Genomic DNA, 20,223 nt, shown 5'->3' on the forward strand with positions numbered 1-20,223 from the left:
TCTTCTGTTCTCCATTTAAGTTCTCTGTAGGTGATCTCATCAGCTCTATCACTCAGTTCTGCGCTGACCTCTCTCCCCTTTCTCTCTTCACTTGTACCTTCAGCTGTCTCTCTTTTCTCCTTGATGTCTTTATTAAACGTAACCTGTCTAAAGCCCCGCCGACACATGTGCTAAACAATGTAGTTAGCACACATCACCCTATACGCATTACATAGTGCAATGATTCCTGTGCGATCTGTGCTAACTTCAGTTTCTTTATGCACATACAGCGTGATCTAACTAGATCCCTACCCCTGGAACTCTCCCACTCCTTAAAAAACTCTTGACCCCCCTCAACAAAACTTCAGTTGAGCTCTGTAGACCCACTTTATGAAAGCCTTAAAACTTGTTTCCTAAGCACCCCTGCTCCTTGCTCACTATCTCCTCTGTGCACCCTGTCTGTCTATATGCTCTCATAAACAGTGGCTCCTTTCCTTGTGTGCTTCCACTCCCTCACTTATATCACCTGCACACCTGCCAACAATGGCACCAACAGTTGAAACTCACTAAAGATTTCTGATGCAGCAATGTTTATGCCCCTTGTAGTCCATGTTCTGCAATGTTTATTATACTGCAGGTTATTTTGTTTTATACTGTTTTTGTTTAGGAAAGTTGCTGAGGAATACTTGTTGCATAATAATAATATTGTCTATCCATAAATTGCTGAGCCTATGTAACTTGGACAAGTGTCATGCAAGCTAAATGGTATATTATGTTGTAGGGTAACCTGCTTCATCTGGGTCACATTGTCCAATAATTTTATTTTGTAGCGAAGCTTTCTACTTTATGGGGGTAAATTTTAGACCTGATCGCACCAGACAGCGTTCCGTTAAGCCACCGCCCACTAGAGTGAAAGGCCGCCTTAATGTGCTCGGTGTAAGAATGGAGGTGTATGGCTACACTTTTTTTTTTTTTTTCCAAGCCATGGGAATATGCCCAAAAAAACCATCGTAACCGGCCCGCCATCTAATGATTTTTACACTGGGCACAAGTCTACGCAGGCACCGCGTAGCCAGAGACTCCCTCAGCGATGGGAGGGAAAAAGTCATATCTGGCCTGTTGCTGACATCACCCCTCCCAGAAAAAAATAACTCAGATACACCTCCTCCTGCAGACGCCTACTTCCTGTCAATCACCTTACGAATGGCGTGCAAATACAAAAAATAAAAAAATTGCAGGATGGCCTTGCGCATGTGTTCTAAGTGCCAATGCATGCACAGGTCTTTTCGATAATTGCCCGCTGTTCTAATGTGCAGCCATGCTATCAGGTCTGAATTACATCCATGTCTCCATTTAATTGTGCATGCAGGGTAAGTGTCCTTTCCAACTTGATGTGATAAGACAAAGATCCCCTAGTGCATACAGTGTAGGAGTTCCATGAGTACATGTTTCCATGCTGGGGAAACTGTTAAATGCAGTGTGTGAGAAGGCAGGGCCGTTATTTTATATTTCTCAGAGCCAAGGATGCTACCCCTGCCTCAGCTGTCTCGATGCGTGTTGAATCTATGGAAAGTTTACAGAACATGCATATTCTGTGCCAAGGTGTGACCTAATGCACCATATTCCTACTTCTATTCATATTCTGGGGGATAAAAACACGATAGAGGGTTTGACAAAACTTTGCTCAAGGCACCCTATTAATTCATTCACCTGAGCTTAAGCATGATACAACCTAGACTAATGGCATACCTTAAGGACTGAGATTGCGAACCACTGCTATGGAGCAGTGTTGGCTAACCTTGACACCTTGAGCTGTTGTTGTTAAACTATTGTGTAATGTTTGCAACTGCAGTAATATCTTACAAGTGCATAAGGACGGGATGTATCCACAGATATCGCCGCCCCCGCTGCGATGCCAGCACATATGTACGAACATATGCGGCAGGCATCACGGTGCGGTGATGGAGGCCCCCCCGCGATACCTGTACTGTGGTGTGCAGAGGGTCTTCGTCACCTCTTAGCCACCTACTGCTCCCCTGCAGCCGGGACAGCTCAGAGTGGCTGTCCCCAGAACAGTCTCCTTCCCCTGCAGCCGGAAGGACGTCCGGCTGCGTTGCTAGGGGTAGGAGGGTTTACCTTCCGGGGTCCAGGAGGACCTGCAGGAAGGTAAGCCGGAGAGAGGGTAGTCGGCGAGGTGGCGGAGTCGGCGAAAAGAAGCCCATAGGCTTCTATAGGGTATCGCCCGGCGGTATCGGTGCGGCCGGGTTTTAGTACATATGAAAATGCGGTGAAACGGGGGTTTTACCGCATTTTGAGCTTAATACATCTCGCCCTAAATGTTGGAGTTAAGTAAGGTTCTCAGATTCCCCAATTGTATACTGGACACTCATTTCACAGTGAAACCAGATCTCTAATGCCTTATTTAAAGTCTAAAACAACATAACATCAGCAATGGGGTAGAGACAGGAAGTCAGTTGTCCATAGGGTCAATAATATTCCAGGACCTTATAAGGTGCTGCTATCAAAGTTGTCTGCAAAGGCCACTACTTGCAGTTCCGTTATTTGCTACTTTCCCCAAAATCCCTTTATGTGATATGACTCTTGGTAACCCCTGACCCGATGGCGAGAGATATAGGAGGACGCTGGGGAGATAATCAGCACCTCAAAGTATGTGGCACAGCAGTCACAGGTGTTATTCCTAAAGCTGGCTTGTTGTCGGAGTATGGTGTTTGCCTGAAACGCCAAACGTCTGCTAGACCATTTAAAAAAAAATGATGATTCTGGTTTGTGTCCTGTTCCTGGAAATTTATAGAACTTGTTCAAAAAGTAGTCCGTTCATAAAAATGTTAAGCGTTTACTAACTGGTCATTACAATGTTGTAAAATGTATGCTTATCTTTCTACTATTTTATATAGTTTTCTTTCTACATGCATTTCTCAGAGCTTTGGGGCCAAGGTCCATGAGTAGAATGCAGTAATGAATGTGATAGTACTTATTCCAGGCTTATTCGTGGTGTGATGTAATCTCAGGGAATCTCTCAACTGTTTCTGATCAATAAAAACTTTTATCTAAAATAAATAAATAAATTAACGTACAAACCTTCTTACCCCAGAGTATCAGTCTAAAAAGCAATAGATATGTTAGTACTGACAGTGATTGATCGTTCATTCAAGTGACGGTTACTGCGCTATGTAGTGCTGGTTCGTTATCAGTTATTTGTGTTCTGCCAATCAGAATGTAAGACAAAAAATCCAACCGCCGTTCTGATCGTAACGAGTGTGGGGATGCAGTTAGAATCCCGGCGTTCAGAATCCCGACGGCCGGAATCCCGACACATTCTCCCTCCGTGGGTGTCCACGACACCCTCGGAGGGAGAATAAATTAGTGTGCCGAGCGTACCGGGCCCGCTGCGTGGCGAGCGCAGCGAGCCCGCAGGGGGGGGGGGCGATCCACGTCCCCCCCCCTTGTCGGCATTTCGGCTGTCGGGATTCTGAACGCCAGGATCCCGACCGCATGGATTCAGTACTGAATCCCGAGTGTGCTAGCATTCCACTTCTGTGCCAGTTATACACTTGCTTCTAAGAATTATGTTTGTAGCGCAGACCACCTTTTAACTATATTAGTCGAACACCGTTCAGAGAATCTTCGGTAAGCCTCTGGCAGTTGCGTCTTGTTAAGGAAACTATGATTGAATTCATGACTGCTTTATAAAGAGCTTGCCTAAGGAGTTAAAAATATCAATATTTGTGTCAACGACCTGAGAAAATGTTTTGTAGACGGAAGGGAACTGGTTGGCAGCTAGATGTATATATCTATTTCTTGGGCTGCATTACTAGGAGCATTTAGAATAAGGACAAGTACCTGTCAAAGTTTTTTTTTTTTTTTTTTATTGGAGATGCTCCTAGTAACTCAATCCAGGGACTGGTAAAACCTCCTGCGTATAGCACTGAATAATATGTTAGTACTATGGCAAAGCTAATAAAGTAGCAAATTATGGCTCCAATGAGATGCTGTTTCTAGGTCAACAGTATGATAGTTGACATACATTAGGTCGGCAGGGCTTAGCTTGACATATGAAATAGGTTGACAGGTGTGGGAAGTTTGATACAAGCATTAGGTCAACAATGGGAAGGTTGACAGTTACAAGGCCGGCAGTTTTTTTCACATTTCAAAAAAATAAAATAAAAACCTCCCCCAAAAACAGGCGGTATTTCATACCCTACCGTCCACTAGGGTGTGCATAGAAACGTGCCCGAAGCAAGACGAGGTGCAGCACCAAAAAAAACCCAAAACCTCATGCCGACCGTTTGACTGTCGACCTATTTCCTGTGTCGACCCAAGCCCTGTTGACCTTTAGTGGGCTTCATACTGTTGACCGTATGACCCATACCTGCTCTAAGTTATCAGGCAGCTCGTTACAGAAAATATTTTAGTCGATGGAAACCATTCTTGCCCCAGTGGAACTTCATCTAAATTCGCTCATGTAAATTCCCTGCTCTGTCCCTACAGAAGCCAGATCAACTAAAGGTCCATACACACTGGGCGACTATGCCCAGCATGTAAGGACAGCGATGATAGCATTCAGCCACAAAGTGCATACACACTGGGCGGCTTTCCCCCTGCTCGGCGCCGTCAGCGGGGAGAGGCCGGCTTTGCATATCGCTCATCACCGGGGCATACACACTGGGCGGCTTTCCCCCTGCTCGGCGCCGTCAGCGGGGAGAGGACGGCTTTGCATATCGCTCATCACCGGGGCATACACACTGGGCGGCTTTGAGCTGAAAGCCGCTCAAACATGCTGTTTTGAGCAACTTTCAGCTCAGTCTCCCAGTGTGTAGGGGCCTTAAGTTTGACTTTGGGAGAAAATAGGTTCACCCAGAAGAAACCCAGATAGACATGTAAAGAACATGTAAACTCTACACAGATACGATCTTGTCAGAATGGAACACATAGCTCTTGAGCAATGCCAGCCCCTATACCTGTCCATGGAACCCTGTGGGACGTTTCCACCTCTTGATGAAAAGAAAATGAATGTTAAAGAAGTACCTGGTGCATCCTACAGTTGCTTCATGCTGTGTATGTGCTGAAGCACAGCTTACTCTGTGGAGATGTACTGAAGTGTGAGCGCAGGACAGCAAACCTTTTTCCACTACAGTTATGTCTTCTGGAAATCAACCAGTGGGAACAACTGGACTCATGATCCTATGTGTTGTGAAGTCACCATGCTTGGAAATGCTGGCAATCCCCTAGGAAATCATTTGGAAAAGGTCCTCAGGGCTGCTGCTATTTCCAGCACTGCTGAAGCTAATCCTGAAATCCTGCCACTACACCTTGATAACCTGTCATATGAGGACGTTCATGCTATGCATTGCTAGGGCTCCATATCTTTTTAGGGTTTCTCAAATTCTTTCTTTTTCCGTCCGCTACTGTTGACGACATATTTTCTTGGTTTGTAAATAGAATTCTTAGGGGTCCATTTATCAATGAGTGTTTGTGTATGGTAAATGGTGTTCCAGCCAACACATAACAAGAGCTGATTGGCTGGGGCACCGTTTATCATGAACATTGAGTTTTATCAATCGTTATAAATAGCCCTCTTAATGGAAACTGCTCATTTGAATGCATTCATCAGAGTTTGTGAGTCCACAGCTAGAGCCGCCACCTGCCAAGATGGGTATGTCGGGTACCCTATGCACTTTCTGCATATTGATGAACCACTGAAATGCACCTATTTATTTACAGTTTCCTATATAGCGCAGCAGATTCCGTTGCGATCTACAATAGTAGACAGTGATAGAACAAACTGGGTAACAGACCGACTTGGAGGTAGGAGGGCCCTGCTGTAAGCTTACAATCTATAGGAATATAGGAGGGACACAAAAGGACAGGCACCAGTAATAGCATAGCAGTCCCACCAAGTCCAGAAGGGAAGCTATATAATACATAAGTACTTAAATATGATAGGCTTGCCTGAAGAGGGGAGTTTTCAGGGAATGCTTGAATGTTTGGAGGCTAGTGGAGAGTCTTACTGTGCATGGAAGGGCATTCCATAGGATGGGAGCAGCCCGATGAAAGTCCTGTAATAGTGATGGGAGCTAGTGATCCGTGCAGAAGAGACACAGACCAGAGTGGTCGAGATGGGAGATATTTTGTGATAAGTAGAGAGATATATGCTGGTGCAGTATGGTTAATAGCTTTAAATGCGAGTAGAAATGTTTTATATTGAATACGGTAAAATACAGGCAACCAATGGAGGGACTGGCAGATCGGATCAGTATACGATGAGCATCTTACCACACCTAGATGATGAGCATCTTACCACACCTAGAGTTTTTCCTTATTCCTTCATTGCTGTGATATGCTCTTTGCATTTAGGTCAGTAGTGAGATGGCTTTTGGGACTATTTGAATGATCGGCAGAAACCAATGCTGTAAGATGCGAAGTGTTGCACTTTAGCCTATTTAGACTTGTCATCCAGTTGTCCCTCTGTTACCAAATGTATTTGGCATTAGGCGTATCCGGAAGAGTACGCTTCATCCCCTAACTTTGGACTATTTTAAAGAAACGCTTTTGTTCCTTTAAACAATGTGGTTTCATACTCTGGCAGGTTTTGAGTGTTAAGTGTTGATATGATTTTGTAATTGAGGTAGGTTTCAAGAACATTTGCCTGTTATTGTTATGTATACTGGGCAGTAGTCCATTAGTTTAGGTTTAAATGAGCATGTAATTTAGATATTTTTTTTCCATTTTATTTTTCTACTCCTGTTCCATGCTATATATAGGCAGTCATGTAATTCCACTTATACATGTCACATTTATTCTACTGGTAGATATGTTATTGCTGACTCCTTATCCCTAATGCGTCTAGAGTTGTGTTTACTTACGGTACAGTAGAGCCAGTAAAATCTGGCCTTCACGTGCACGTTTGTGTCCAATTCATGCCTAGCAAATCACGTTGTCTGGTAGCAATTTGTGGTAAATAGTAAAATAGTTTTCTTAAGTGAATGCAGCCGTCTTTCAAAACTTTGGACTAATCTCAGGCTACTGGACACGGTGCAGAAATATAAACTACTTCCAGGAACGTTTCGGAGGAATCCGTGTATTGTACGCGGTGCACTAGAGCTATTTTTAGTGTTCTGGCATATAATACAATACACATAAAACAAGGGATCTTTGACTTGTGATATGTTTTTGTCAGTTTGCTTATAGATCTCATTGATGTTTAAACACGAGGCCCCCCCTTCCTGTGAAAATCGCTGGGCTGGGGGAAAATTACTCAGTATTTTTTATCGCTAGGCATACACACTGGGCAAAAACGCCCAGTGTGTATGCAACTTAATTGTATGTGCGCATAATTGCCCACACAATTGTTTATGGTGCTTACTGTGTACATTTAGACATCAATCGCTGCATTTGAAAGAACATTGTTGATGCCCACAAAAATGGCTTCCTCCTGACTGGGTTTTTGATCGTGGTACATTAGTTACATTACCCTAAGTGATGAGTTGAATTAATGGTTTACCGCAGCCTGACTTAATGTGCATACCTTGATGCCGAATGCCGCGCAGTGCACTTGAGTCTTATCCTGGCACTTTTTTACGATGATAGCCATGGTAAGTTTGGGATCAAGCACCGGATCAAGCCTCTCTATCCGGTAATAGCCAATTGAAACAGGTCCTTTTCTTGTGTGAAATGGTCAACCCTGGTTTTTACCGGGGATCAAGATCAGGAATATTGACCCCGGTTGACCTTTTCAAACAGGAGAAATGGGATACCGTCACTATGTCTACAAGCATTAGGGTGACATGACTGAAGGGGGTCAGGGTGACATGGGGTATTTCACTTTATATTGAGCCGACATGTGCCAACTGGTGGTATTTCATGCCCTTCCATCCACTAGGACACGTTGAGAGAATAAAATAGTGTAGCGAGGGGGATGCGGTGCTACGTATCGGTGTCCATGTCGCCTGTGTCAACATTCGGGTAAAAAAGTGAAAACCCCCATTTCGTCCTTTTGACTGCCGACCTTCCCCATGTCAACCCAATGTGTTGACCTAACCCCATGTCGACCTTCAGGCATGTCAACCGTCATGCATGTCTATTTAGTTCTTGTCTATACAATGATCTATACCACAAGAAATACCTGTGTTGGTCAGCAAATTACTGGGTAGAAATGCGTGACCCGGTAATTTTGTAAGAGGGGTCAGACAGGGACTGGTGAAATAACCTTGCACTCAAATGGGGCAAAAGCCATGATTTAGGGACATTTCTGTGTGCAAGTGGTAGGAGTTGCCATTCTTTTTTTTTTTTATTATTATTTTAAGCTACTTCCTGTACCACCTGCCCCATCAACACAGCAACCCCAAATATCTGCCCCACATCTTTTAACCCAGTATTCTGCTTTTTTTGTAGCCAATCCAGAATTACACTGCATTATTTGCTTAATTGTGGTTATGCTGCTGGGAGGGAGGGGCTAAGGATAAGGGGTACCTTCCTTACAAAGACCAGTTGGCATTCTTACAGGTGGGATGCCAGTGTTGGTAGTCTGATTTCTGGCATTCTCCACGCCTGTATTGCCCCCATTAGTCATCGGTTAAACGCAGGATTTTGTAGTTTAGGAAATCTAGATCTATTCAAGAAACTGTTTTTTAATCTGTTTTATAAACCTGCTCATATACAATATTGTTTGGCCAGATATTTCATGCTTCAAATCTGAGCGTAAAGTGTGATGAAACGGGTTTATATCATGGTCACGGTTTTCGATGCTAGATTGTGCGGTTCCATAAAAAAACAAAATACTTTCTGTAATTGTGTGTGTGTGTGTGTTTGTATAGGGGAGAAAAGTTGAATGAGCGTAATACCCTCCAGCTCGCTGAGGTGACCCTTGCCCCTTTGTATCCTGTGACACTCAGCCAGTCTTTGTGTTGCAGTGTATTCATGATGGTTCTGTATCCCCCATCACATATGCCACTGAGCGGAGATAAATTATTTTCAGCTGCAGCTCAGGCCAAAGAAAAGATCTTTAGAGGTGTGGGGAAGGGGGAAGGGTCGTCCGCGCCATCTCCAGGGGACGGGCTGGCTATGGTAGATGTTTTGCTGTTCATTTTTTTTTTTTTTTTAAACCTTATTTACTATATTTCTGCAGCTTGTACAGAAAAACCACACATACATGCATTTTATTATGTCCCCCCCCCCCTCTACTTTCCACCCAATTTTTGCCTGTCTATGTTGTACTCCCACCTTTTCTTGAGTCTCCCAGTCGCAGCTTTGTAGGCAAATGTATAATTGCCAAGAGATCACTTGACTGGTAATGGCAGTATTATGGCGGCCTCTCTCCCCTTTCCTCCTCCTCATCATAATCTGGCGAGCAGGGATCCATTCTATGCTGACACAGATAAAATGAACGTACACGTCAGTAGCTTCCAATGAGCCCAAGGATCAGCAAGGACATTACTGCGTGTGTGTGTTCTGTTGTTGTGGTTTCAGGGTGGAATCTTTTTTAAAAGTGTGAAACCATTTTTCAGTCTGTGGCCTTGTGTTGTGTGTCCTTAACACATAAGGTTAAAGCCGCGTTTAACGAGAGCCTTGTGCAGATAGTATGCTGGTTCCCTGAAAGACTTTGATGCAGTGTTCCATGGAGATGGAATCCTCATTTTAATCTGTAGCAGTTCATGGATATCAATTCTGTGGCCCTTCCTATGCTGCTCTGGACATCCTTGTCTTAAGGGTTAGCACAGCATGTGTGGGCAATAAGTGTTTATTAAATGATCTGATAACGAACCCCACTAATCCATTATTACTACCCATAAATCCTGATAGGCCATCATAATCCCCCCCCCCCCCTCCTGTGCACACCCTCACCAGTACCAGATCAAGCATTACAGGTTTTATGCATTCTTGTTGGAAGTCCTATTGCATAACCTCCAACATGACCCATTCCATTAGGTGCAAAATTCTCTGTTCCTGGACTTCCCTGCCAGTGGCAGTTACAGAGGTTGGACTCCAGCACAGTCCAGAATTCAAAGAGGGGGGACAGTGATGTTTGGAGTGGCATTAGGTTTGGCTCCCCTATTTGAATATTGGACTGTGCTGCAGCCCAACCTCTGCAACTGCCACTGGCAGGGAAGTCCAGGAACAGAGCATTTTGTACCTAATGGAATGGGCCATGTTGGAGGGTATGCTATTAGTGTTGTAAGCGAATGACCAGAATTTCCAAACAGGATAGATTTGTATGGTTTATGATGACTAAGTTGGGAGGTGAAACATGGTGAAGATGTGTGCGGCCATCGCCACTTTGAGTGCTGTAAAAGGAACAATATCCATATACCGTATATACTCGAGTATAAGTCGACCCAAATATAAGCCGAGGCACCTAATTTCACAACAAAAAAACTGGGTAAATTAATTGACTCAAGTGGGACCCTCACTCGAGTATAAGCCGAGAGGGGGCTTTTTCAGCATAAAAAATGTTCTGAAAAAGTAGGCTTATACTTGAGTATATATGGTATGTGTCCTTTTTAGTGGCCGCTATATGAGTGGGGCATCTACAGATCGGATCCGATACGATTTCCCGGCGGTCGGAATCCCGACACTGGAATCCCGACCGCCGAAATCCCGACAAGGGGGGGGACATGGATCGCCCCCCCTTGCGGGCTCGCTGCGCTCGTCACGCAGCGGGCCCGGTGCCTCGCTACGCTCGGCACGCTATTTTATTCTCCCTCTATGGGTGTCGTGGACACCCACGGAGGGAGAAAGTTTAGGGATTTCGGCGGTCGGGATTCCAGTGTCGGGATTCCGACCGCCGGGATCCCGACCGCCGGCAAATCAACTGCATCCCTACAGATCAAGTAGTTTTGATATATTGAAAACCCCACAATATTCTACAGTGCTTGGATAAACTCGACACATGAAACAGTCAACGTGGACTCCCTTGGTTTTCTGAGTGGTCTTGACACTATACCATTCACATGACTGGGAAGTATGGAAATTCCCAAAATTTAAAAAAAAAAAAAGTAGTGAGAGGCAGATTAAATAATGTTGTACCCATCCTACATTGTGGAAATAAAATGTGTTATTTCTAGTGGGAGTTCTTTACAATTCCTCTTGTGCCATATTAGTGTTTTTTTTTTTTTTTTGTGTACTGCTTAGTTGTTGTTGTTGTTGTTATTATTATTATCCTTTATGGCGCCACAAGGGTTCCGCAGCGCCCAGTTACAGAGCACACATAATCAAACTGGAAAACAGTAACTTACAGTTGAAGACAATACTGGACAAATACAGGGTAAATGATTATAGGAACATCAGCCGATTGCTGTAACATAAGTATCAAGGTGGCAGCACCTGATACTTGTAGTACGCCGCCTTTTCTGGTGCACAATGTGTGTGACCTGCTGCTCAGTTTTTATTCCATATATAAAGTCTAACAAAGGGTACCCAGGCTTTGTTTACCCTGTATCACGGTTAGGTTTTTCATTGAGGGGAAACTGGACAGTAAAGGGGTTAATTATCCACAACTCATGCAGCCTTCTGTGAAGTAGCCTGTTCCTGGGGAAAGTTTTCTAGGAGTTATGAATCCAGCTACTTGTTCCCGTTGCGTACCGCAGAAGCACCAGCCCACGACCATTAATGCTTGGAAACAAAAATAAGATTATGTGTTAGAATCAGTGACAAATTCCAAGCGTGGCTAGGATTCTTCAATACACTTTTGTTCACTTTGGTAGCTGAATTAATCATTCACCCCGTATATCTTCAAGCTCTTACGATAGTTCAGCATTGAAACCTTATATCCTGCTATTTTAGGCAGTTAGATACCTGACAGCAGAAACGGGTGACCTTCTAGCTGGTGCCACAATTCCCGTAAGGCTATCTGCTTGACAGCGGCGGGCACCTCCATAATTCCCTTCAGTAAATGTCTGCAGCGTGTTGACATTCTGCAGCAGCAGAAGAGTTAAAGCGCTCACTCGGCAGTCCTGTGGCAAGCTGGAGCGTCCGGGTTTCAGAGCACAGTACATTGCTAGGTGCAGTCCAAAGCAGATGCTGTCATAACCGGTTGCATCTATGGCACATTAAGCAATGCAGTGACCTGGTGTCGGAACGTCCTGTCTTCCTGGCTGCAGCAGCTGAGGCTCCACCAGACAATGCAAACTATTTTGTTTCCCGTCTTATCAGCTAAGTGTTAAGAATTGTTCCCAAAAATAGCAATCGGCACCGAAATGTGTATGCAGTAATTCTCGGTGGTTCTATACGTTTTGCAGCACAGTCTCCCTTGGCATCCTAATAAACCAGCCCCTAATTCCATCTGGTAGGATCACATTGGTGTAACCACAGTATGAATCCAATCATTCAGCTAATTTGACCTTGAGTAGAGGTGCTAGATGTCGTGGATTTGTGGTCACCGCTCGAGCAATCCACACATACCACCTAGTTTATAGAAAATGCTGGACAAGATGCCTTCTGTATAAGGCACAGGCTAAAGGGGAGGAGAGCCCGCACATCTTGTTTGAAATATATTTTAGCTGATTTTAAAGGGTCACTTTCCACCTTCTGGTGTTTGTTAAATGGACTAGCGGATTTTGCTAACTTTAGCTTATCACAGCCCTGATGCTGCTGCTTGCTCATCTGATTACACTCCTCAGGGGAATAAGGTTAAGGACACGCTGTTAGTAACTAGAGTATTTTCAGGGCTTTAGTTTAGCAGATGGGATGCTTGGCTATATCCTTACATCTGTCTGCCTGCTGTGGCAGCTGATGCTACTGCTGCATTTTGTGTGCTTTTGTTCTGTTCCACCCCACAAATGAATGCTGCATGAAATCCCTGTCTTAAATGTTAATCCTACAGTGTTTTTTTTTTTTTTATATCCTATTAAGCAAAGTTGTTGTGGGTTTTTTTTTTATGCAACTTTATTGGTAACCAATAATGATGTCAAATTTAAATATACTTTTTTTTTTTTCTTCTTCTCTTCCCTAGAAACAGTCGCCAGACTGCCTGACACCGCATGGTCCGAAAGAATAGAGACAAGATGGAATGACAAAGAGATTAGCTAAGGATTAACCGCTCTGAGGACAAACACCTTGGTTGTGAGGTGAAGCACAATTTCACACTCGTGGCTCCAAAGAGCAACGGCAAGATGGCGGATCCTGGCATGATGAGCCTGTTCGGGGAAGATGGGAACATATTTAGTGAAGGATTGGAGGGCCTTGGTGAATGTGGATATACAGAAAACTCTGTAAACTCCATGGCGCAGCAGATGCCAATGGATCAGGGTTTTGGCTCTTTGCAGTCTCCACTCCACCATAACCCAAGCAGTCAAAACCAAGCGAAGCTTACCCACTTTGATCACTATAACCAGTACGAGCCACAGAAAATGCATATGATGGACCAGCCTACTAGAATGATGGCTAACACTCCTGGGAATGGTATTGCCTCTCCGCATTCACAGTATCATAACACACCTGTTCCTCAGGTCCCCCATGGTGGTGGACAAATGGCCGTGTATCCTGGTATGCAGAATGACAGACATGGGCCACCGTTTGTAGAAAGTGGTTCTATGTGGGCACCTAGGGCAGTGCAGGTGCCTGACCAGATACGGCCTCCTTACCAGCAGCCGCAGTCACAGCAGCAACCATCAACACCTTCAGGACCTCAAGGTCCGTCTCACCCTCAACATGTTCAGCAGATGGGTAATTACATGGTCCGGGGAGATTTTGCAATGCAGCAACATGGTCCACTACAGTCACAAAGGGTGAACCAGTTTTCACAAGGACAAGATGGTCTTAACCAAGGAAATCCCTTCCTTGGAGCTGCGGGACCTGGTCACATGTCTCACGTAGCCCAACAAAATCCCAACATGGGCCCTTCACTGCGTCATTCGGTCCAGCAATTTCATCACCATCCTCCCACTGCTCTCCATGGAGAATCTGTTACTCACAATCCTAGGTTTTCTCCTAATCCTCCTCAGCAGGGTGCAGTTAGGCCACAGTCCCTTAATTTTAATTCTCGAAACCAGACTGTACCTTCACCCACGTTAAACAACTCAGGGCAGTATTCCCGCTATCCTTATAGTAACCTTAATCAGGGATTAGTTAATAATACAGGGATGAATCAGAATTTAGGCCTTACAAACAACACTCCAATGACTCCGTCTGTACCTAGATACCCAAATGCTGTGGGGTTTCCATCAAATAGCAGTCAAGGTCTAATGCACCAGCAACCCCTTCATCCTAGCGGCTCACTTAACCAAATGAACACACAAACTATGCATCCTTCACAGCCTCAGGGAACCTATGCTTCTCCACCTCCCATGTCCCCCTTGAAAGCAATGAGCAATCCAGCAGTCACCCCTCCTCCACAAGTTAGGCCTGGCAGCGCGGGGATACCTTTGGATGTTGGAAGTTACCCAAATATGCCCCATCCACCCACTCACCAGCCCCCTGGAGGCATGGGTTTGGGACAAAGGAACATGGTTTCCAGAAACATACCACAGGGCCAGGCCTTTATAGGTATGTCCTCAACACCAAGGGAGATGGGTGGGCATATGAGACCAAACGGCTGTCCTGGAGTTAGCCATGCAGATCCACAGGCAATACAAGAACGGATGATGTCTGGCCAGCAGCTACCCGGTCATCAATCTTTTCAGCAGCAAATGGCTAACTGTCAGCCTCATCCAACTATGCACCATCAGTCTTCACCTCCGTCACATTCTCATCACCAACCATGGACTTCGCTTCACCAGTCACCTCAGAGTACCCCCCAGAAAGTGCCTGTCCATCAGGTAAGTGTCTCAGTGCCGTGCATGAAGAGTATAACGTATTTTCAATGCTTGTGAATAGCAAATATTTTAAATTTTTATTTTTAAAACCGGCTTTCTATGTGGCTTTCACAGAAACAGCTTGTGAACTTCCTGCACTGTGCACGTTTACTCTGATTTCTGAGCGCACACAGGACAGTATGCAACAACAGGAAGTTGTCCCTGTATTGTTTTTCTTATGAAACAGCTGCAGGTTTTTTTTTTTTTTTATATATAATAACTTTTTGATGCACAAGAACTTGCCAAAGTTGCGGCTGATTTAATTTATGTTGGGACCAGAAAACCTTTCTCGTTACAGTGTGCATTAAGCATGTGTTTGACAGTTAATCTCTGGCTTTTCCTGTCAAATTATTTTTAATTCTAAAAGTGAAACCTAACACTTGCCCCCATGTCTAGATGGATGTCAGCGAAAGCGGGCTTGTGGGAAGTAGACCTGTCTGTCGTCATTGCGTAAATCTAGGCTGATTCTTTTTTGAAACCTCAAATACAGATTTCTGTTCCCAACTGATGTTTATCTGGTTCATATTTCTAAATGTGATGGTTAATGTTTCTTTTTCAGATTAACCGAACGGTACGTTCAGTAATAATACTGCCTACAATTATTATTGTTTTTAATTGAAGCATATCGTTAGTGAATTTCTGTTGAGCCACAAATTATAGGGGGGAGGGGGGGGGGGTCGGCTAATATAAGAGTATTATAATATCACTTCCTTTAATTATAATAATTGATTGCAGAAGAGCCTAGCGCTCTTCCATAGTTGCAAATAGGTTTTTATTGCACAACATAAAAATCCAGTGGTCAGATGGCTTTTAGTAAGTCAGTACTCGTTATTGATGAGCACTCCTCACGTTGCGATGGAGAAAATAAGGGCCTTTTTTGGGCGGGGTTCATTAGCCGCAGAATTTCCCTGATCAGCACCTGAGACATACAGTATGTATCCCCCAAATGGTGAGGTTTGTGGTGGTGGTGGTGGTGGTGGGGGGGGGGGGGGTTAAATAGCTGCAGAATTTACCTGATAAGCATCTAGGACAGGCATGTCCAACCTGCGGCCCTCCAGATGTGCTAAAACTACAAAACCCAGCATGCATTGCCATATTTCTAGCATTCCCTTATAGCCAAATTGTGGCAAGGCATGCTGGGATGTGTAGTTTTAGCACATCTGGAGGGCCGCAGGTTGGACAAGCCTGATCTAGGACATAAGTATTCAATTAACAATTTTCTCCCACACGGTGAACCATTTGGAAATGTGCGGAAATGTGCTTAAAATGTAGACTCTATTGGATTTCTTCATAAGTTAAATGCATAGGATGTATTTGATGCAGATTTTTTTTTCCTAATGTCTGAGGCTGCAAGGATTAGTATGCGGGGTTCCTGCAGCTAACTGAATTGGGCAGCTCAGTCAATTACCTGTAGGGTAAAGCCTGTGGCCAATTGAATCCCCCTAAGTCTGAATTTTTTCTATAACACATGGAACCATCTCGCATTACAATTCTGATTGTGGACATCTGTATAGAACTTTATGATACTTTTTTTCTTTGTTAAAACTTTGGCCTTTCACCCCCACCCCTGACCTGGCACTTAAATGTTATGGTGCTACAGGTTTTCTGGAAAACATACACTGAGGACTAACGTTGAGAAACACACGGATTTAGCCATGTTGTGTATTCAAAGGTGTATGAGCGGAGTTTCTCTACTCCAATATTTAGAGCAGTAAATCTGAATAGAACGGTTATTTCCCCAAAAAATTTCCTATGGTGAGAAATAGGGTCTCAAGCGTTCAAACCCACCCTGCATTTAATTGAATTTTTTTTTTTTGCTCCCAATCCGATTTTGTGTTTTCAAGCAGATATTAGGAGCGACAAGGTTTAGTATTCTGCAGGGATTAACATGCCAATTGAATACCTCTGGCGCCAGAAACCCAGGTCCGATTCACACTATAGACACATCTATTCAAGCACAGATCGCTCAGCACCCAGCGATGCACCAGCGATGTGTGCTGAGGGATCAGTCACGTCCAATGTTCTCTGGCGATGACTGTACTGCAGGCTTCAATGATCTAGCCTGGAAATAGTGATGCGTGGGACCACACATCTCCATTGCTGTGGGGCATACACGCTGAGCAATTTGTGCTTAATTTCTAAGCGATCTAGCCATATTGCTTAGAAATTGAGCTCAAATCTCCCCGTGTGTATGTCCCGTATGTAAAAGGCAGCGATGGGAAACATCCAAGTGCTGCTCCCTCCTCCGCCCCCTGATGACGCGCCAACACTTTCCTCTGACTGACATCAATGACTTGGCTTATTGCCAGGTTGTGGTAGCTAAAACTTTGCAAATGCCGGGTCGCTCCTGGGACAGACCTGTGCCCAAATCCCAGGTGCAACCCAGCATTTGCGATGTGAAAGGGGTATTAAGGACACCCAGCACTTTTCTGATACCATGTGTCTAAATCGTAGTATCGCCTTTGTGAGTCAAGGTGCCCATACACAGTACAATTGTTGGGTGCAATGAGATGCGCGCTTCCATCACATCTCATCGCACAGCTCAAAATGTATGTGCTGCACTTGTTGTACTAGATCTCATCTCATTGCATTGCAAACCTATGCGATGAGATGCGATATTGTATACAATAATTGTACCGTGTATGGGCACCTTAAGGCATGTGCCATATAAGTTTTTAGTAGCGATACCTTCTTCAACTCTGACCGTTAACATTGCATGTGACTGTTTCAGGGACGCAGTGCAACGGACGGACAACAGTTTGATCAACTTTCTTATAAACTGTTAATCAATCATAAACATTCTGGACCAATCGCAACTGTGCTATCAAGCTCCAGTTATACCACTCCCCTGTAACAGTCACTTCCGTCTGATCTACCAACATGCTTGATGATTGTTTGGATCATAATCCAGCAATGCCGTTTTTGGGCCTCTTGTTTGGTATAGCTGAAGGTTTTTAAGCCTAAGATTAGTCTTTCCGGTTGGCAGGCAGTTCTATAGGGTCACCTATGAGACATTTGTACAAGTTTTAATATAACCATTTCTCTTATCTTAATCAAGGATTTTTATTTTTTTCTATTGATCGAAAGATGTATATACTATCAAAGTGCCTAACTAGGCTTATATTTAGGGAGAAGCTTTCTTTTTCTCCTTTAAATCCAACACAACACCACAAAATGTTCTGTACGGGACAAGCCAACTCCACCAATGTTTTGTAAAGGAAACTTCTTGATACCGTATATACTCGAGTATAAGTCGACCCGATTATAAGCCGAGGCACCTAATTTTACAACAAAAAACTGGGAAAACTTATTGTCTCAAGTGGGACCCTCACTCGAGTATAAGCCGAGGGGGGCTTTTTCAGCATAAAAAATGTTCTGAAAAAGTAGGCTTATACTCGAGTATATATGGTAATTCCCTTCAGTGTTCTTTTTCTATGGGAAAAGGCCATCCTTTAATTTGTCAACCTCTGTTGAAAACTCAGCATGTTGTGGTTTTTTTTTTAAATGTTTTTATTATTATTATTTTACAGTGTAACATATGGGACAGTTGCACCCATTTTCATGGACTGTCCCTATAAAGCCTGTCAGTTGGAGTTTTTGTAATTTGTTAGTAATGACCCATATTTTATATCTTGCAAACAGTTGACCATTTTATTTATTTTTAGACCAGCTTCCCTTTTGAGTTATCGGGGGATAAGGCCCCAGGAAATTCCAGACATTTTTGTGACTGAATGAAAACTTAACTCAAACTTTTTTTTTTTCATCCTTTAAATTCCACCTTTTATTTTACCGTTATATAAGATGTTATTTTCGCCCCCTTCTGTGCCTTAGAACGCCTCCTTAGTCCTATGTGGGTACTGTGACCAATGTAGTACATTTCTGTAAGAAATATTAAGTACGTCCAAGACTATATAGTATGACCAGTTGTGGTGTGATTAAGAAATATGTACATACAGTATGTGCGATTTTAAGCTACTGTGGGGGAAATTTACTAAGATGTGTATTCTACGTCACATGTGATGTTGCTATGGGCAACCAATCAGATCCTGTCAACTATCTTCTAGAGCAGGGCTGGGCAACACCGGCCCTCCAGATGTTAATGAACTCCACATCCCAGGATGCTTTGCATTAGTTTTGCTATGTGGCCATGCTGAAACTGATGCAAGGCATGCTGGGATGTGTAGTTCATCAACATCTGGAGGGCCGGTGTTGCCCAGCCCTGTTCTAGAGGGTGCTAAATAAAGTAGATTGATTGGTTGCCCATAGCAACATCACATGTGAAGTAATTTCCCCCCTCTGTATGGGGTACGGTCTCTAGGTCGACACTGTGAAGGTTGACATGATGTCCTGAGAAAGTATTGTTGTAAATCAGAGATGGCCAAACCTGTCCAAGATCTACCAACAGTTCATGTTTATCAGGCCATCCTGTGGATCTATAGTAGGAATGAATGCAGCAGGTTTGAAAATGTGACAGTTAGTAATGACTACAGCTGTGCACTAGCAAGGTGACCTGGGAAATGTGACTGTTAGTAATGACTACAGCTGTGCGCCAGCTAGGTGATTTGGAAAACGTGGACTGTTGGTCGATCTTGAGGACCGGTTTGGCCACCCCTGTTGTAAATAAAGAATTGATCCCCTAAAACAGAAATTGATACTTGTTATAACTTCTTTCTCCTTCTTCGATACTTGGAACCCACCAATAAGGATTTCATTGTTTATTTATATGGCGCCACAAGGGTTTTGCAGCGCCTGACAATACATAGATGAACAAAACAATTGTGATTTACGGTACAAATCCAAATTAGGACAAGTGCATGGTAGATAAAGACAGTTGCAGCAGTGGACACTGACGCAATTATCAGGTTGGCAGAGATATGTTCAAAGAAAAGCACATGAGGAGAGAGGGCCCTGCTCGTTAGAGCTTACATTCCAAAGGTGTAAGCTCTAATGTGTGGCATAGGCCCAATGAGAGGAAGTGTTAATGTGCTTGCTTTATTCCATATACTGGGTATAGGAGGTGCAGGTTCCCTTCAGGTGCTTCTGTGATGTCTTCAGAAAAATGATTTTCTTTCCTCCTTCCCTTCTATTACAAAGAGGTGGGGCTCATAGAGCAGAGCTGGGAGACTTGCCCGGAATACGGAGCGAGGAAAGAGGGGGCTATTCTTTCTTTTTATATCTTTTAAACAGACGCTGTGACATCTGCTTTGTGTCTAGCACTTGATCACCATTATTTTTGCAGTAAAATGTCAATGCAACGGAATCTTGCGCACTACAACAGATTACAGCCTCTCCGCAACCCACTGGGTCCGAGGTGGTAAACTTTAGCTTAGGCCATTTGTTGGACAGTCACCTAATAATCATTAGGAGTCCATATTCCTGAGCATCCCCTATCCATTACCTAGTGACATCTGTGAGGCACTAAGTGTGTTTAGAAGAC

The 20,223-nt window shown here is 43.9% G+C and overlaps 1 protein-coding gene across 1 annotated transcript in view; it reads left to right on the plus strand.

The window, feature by feature from the left end:
* Positions 1-20,223, plus strand: part of CHD7 (chromodomain helicase DNA binding protein 7) — a 118,246-nt gene that overhangs the window by 7,757 nt on the left and 90,266 nt on the right. The window contains 1 exon segment of the mRNA XM_083187150.1: positions 12,947-14,750. Within this exon segment, the coding sequence (XP_083043276.1) occupies positions 13,107-14,750 (1,644 nt within the window). The 5' untranslated portion in view covers positions 12,947-13,106.

The sequence above is a fragment of the Crinia signifera genome, chromosome 5, assembly GCF_055691185.1.
Source record: "Crinia signifera chromosome 5, ASM5569118v1, whole genome shotgun sequence".
In the NCBI taxonomy this organism is placed as follows: domain Eukaryota; kingdom Metazoa; phylum Chordata; class Amphibia; order Anura; family Myobatrachidae; genus Crinia; species Crinia signifera.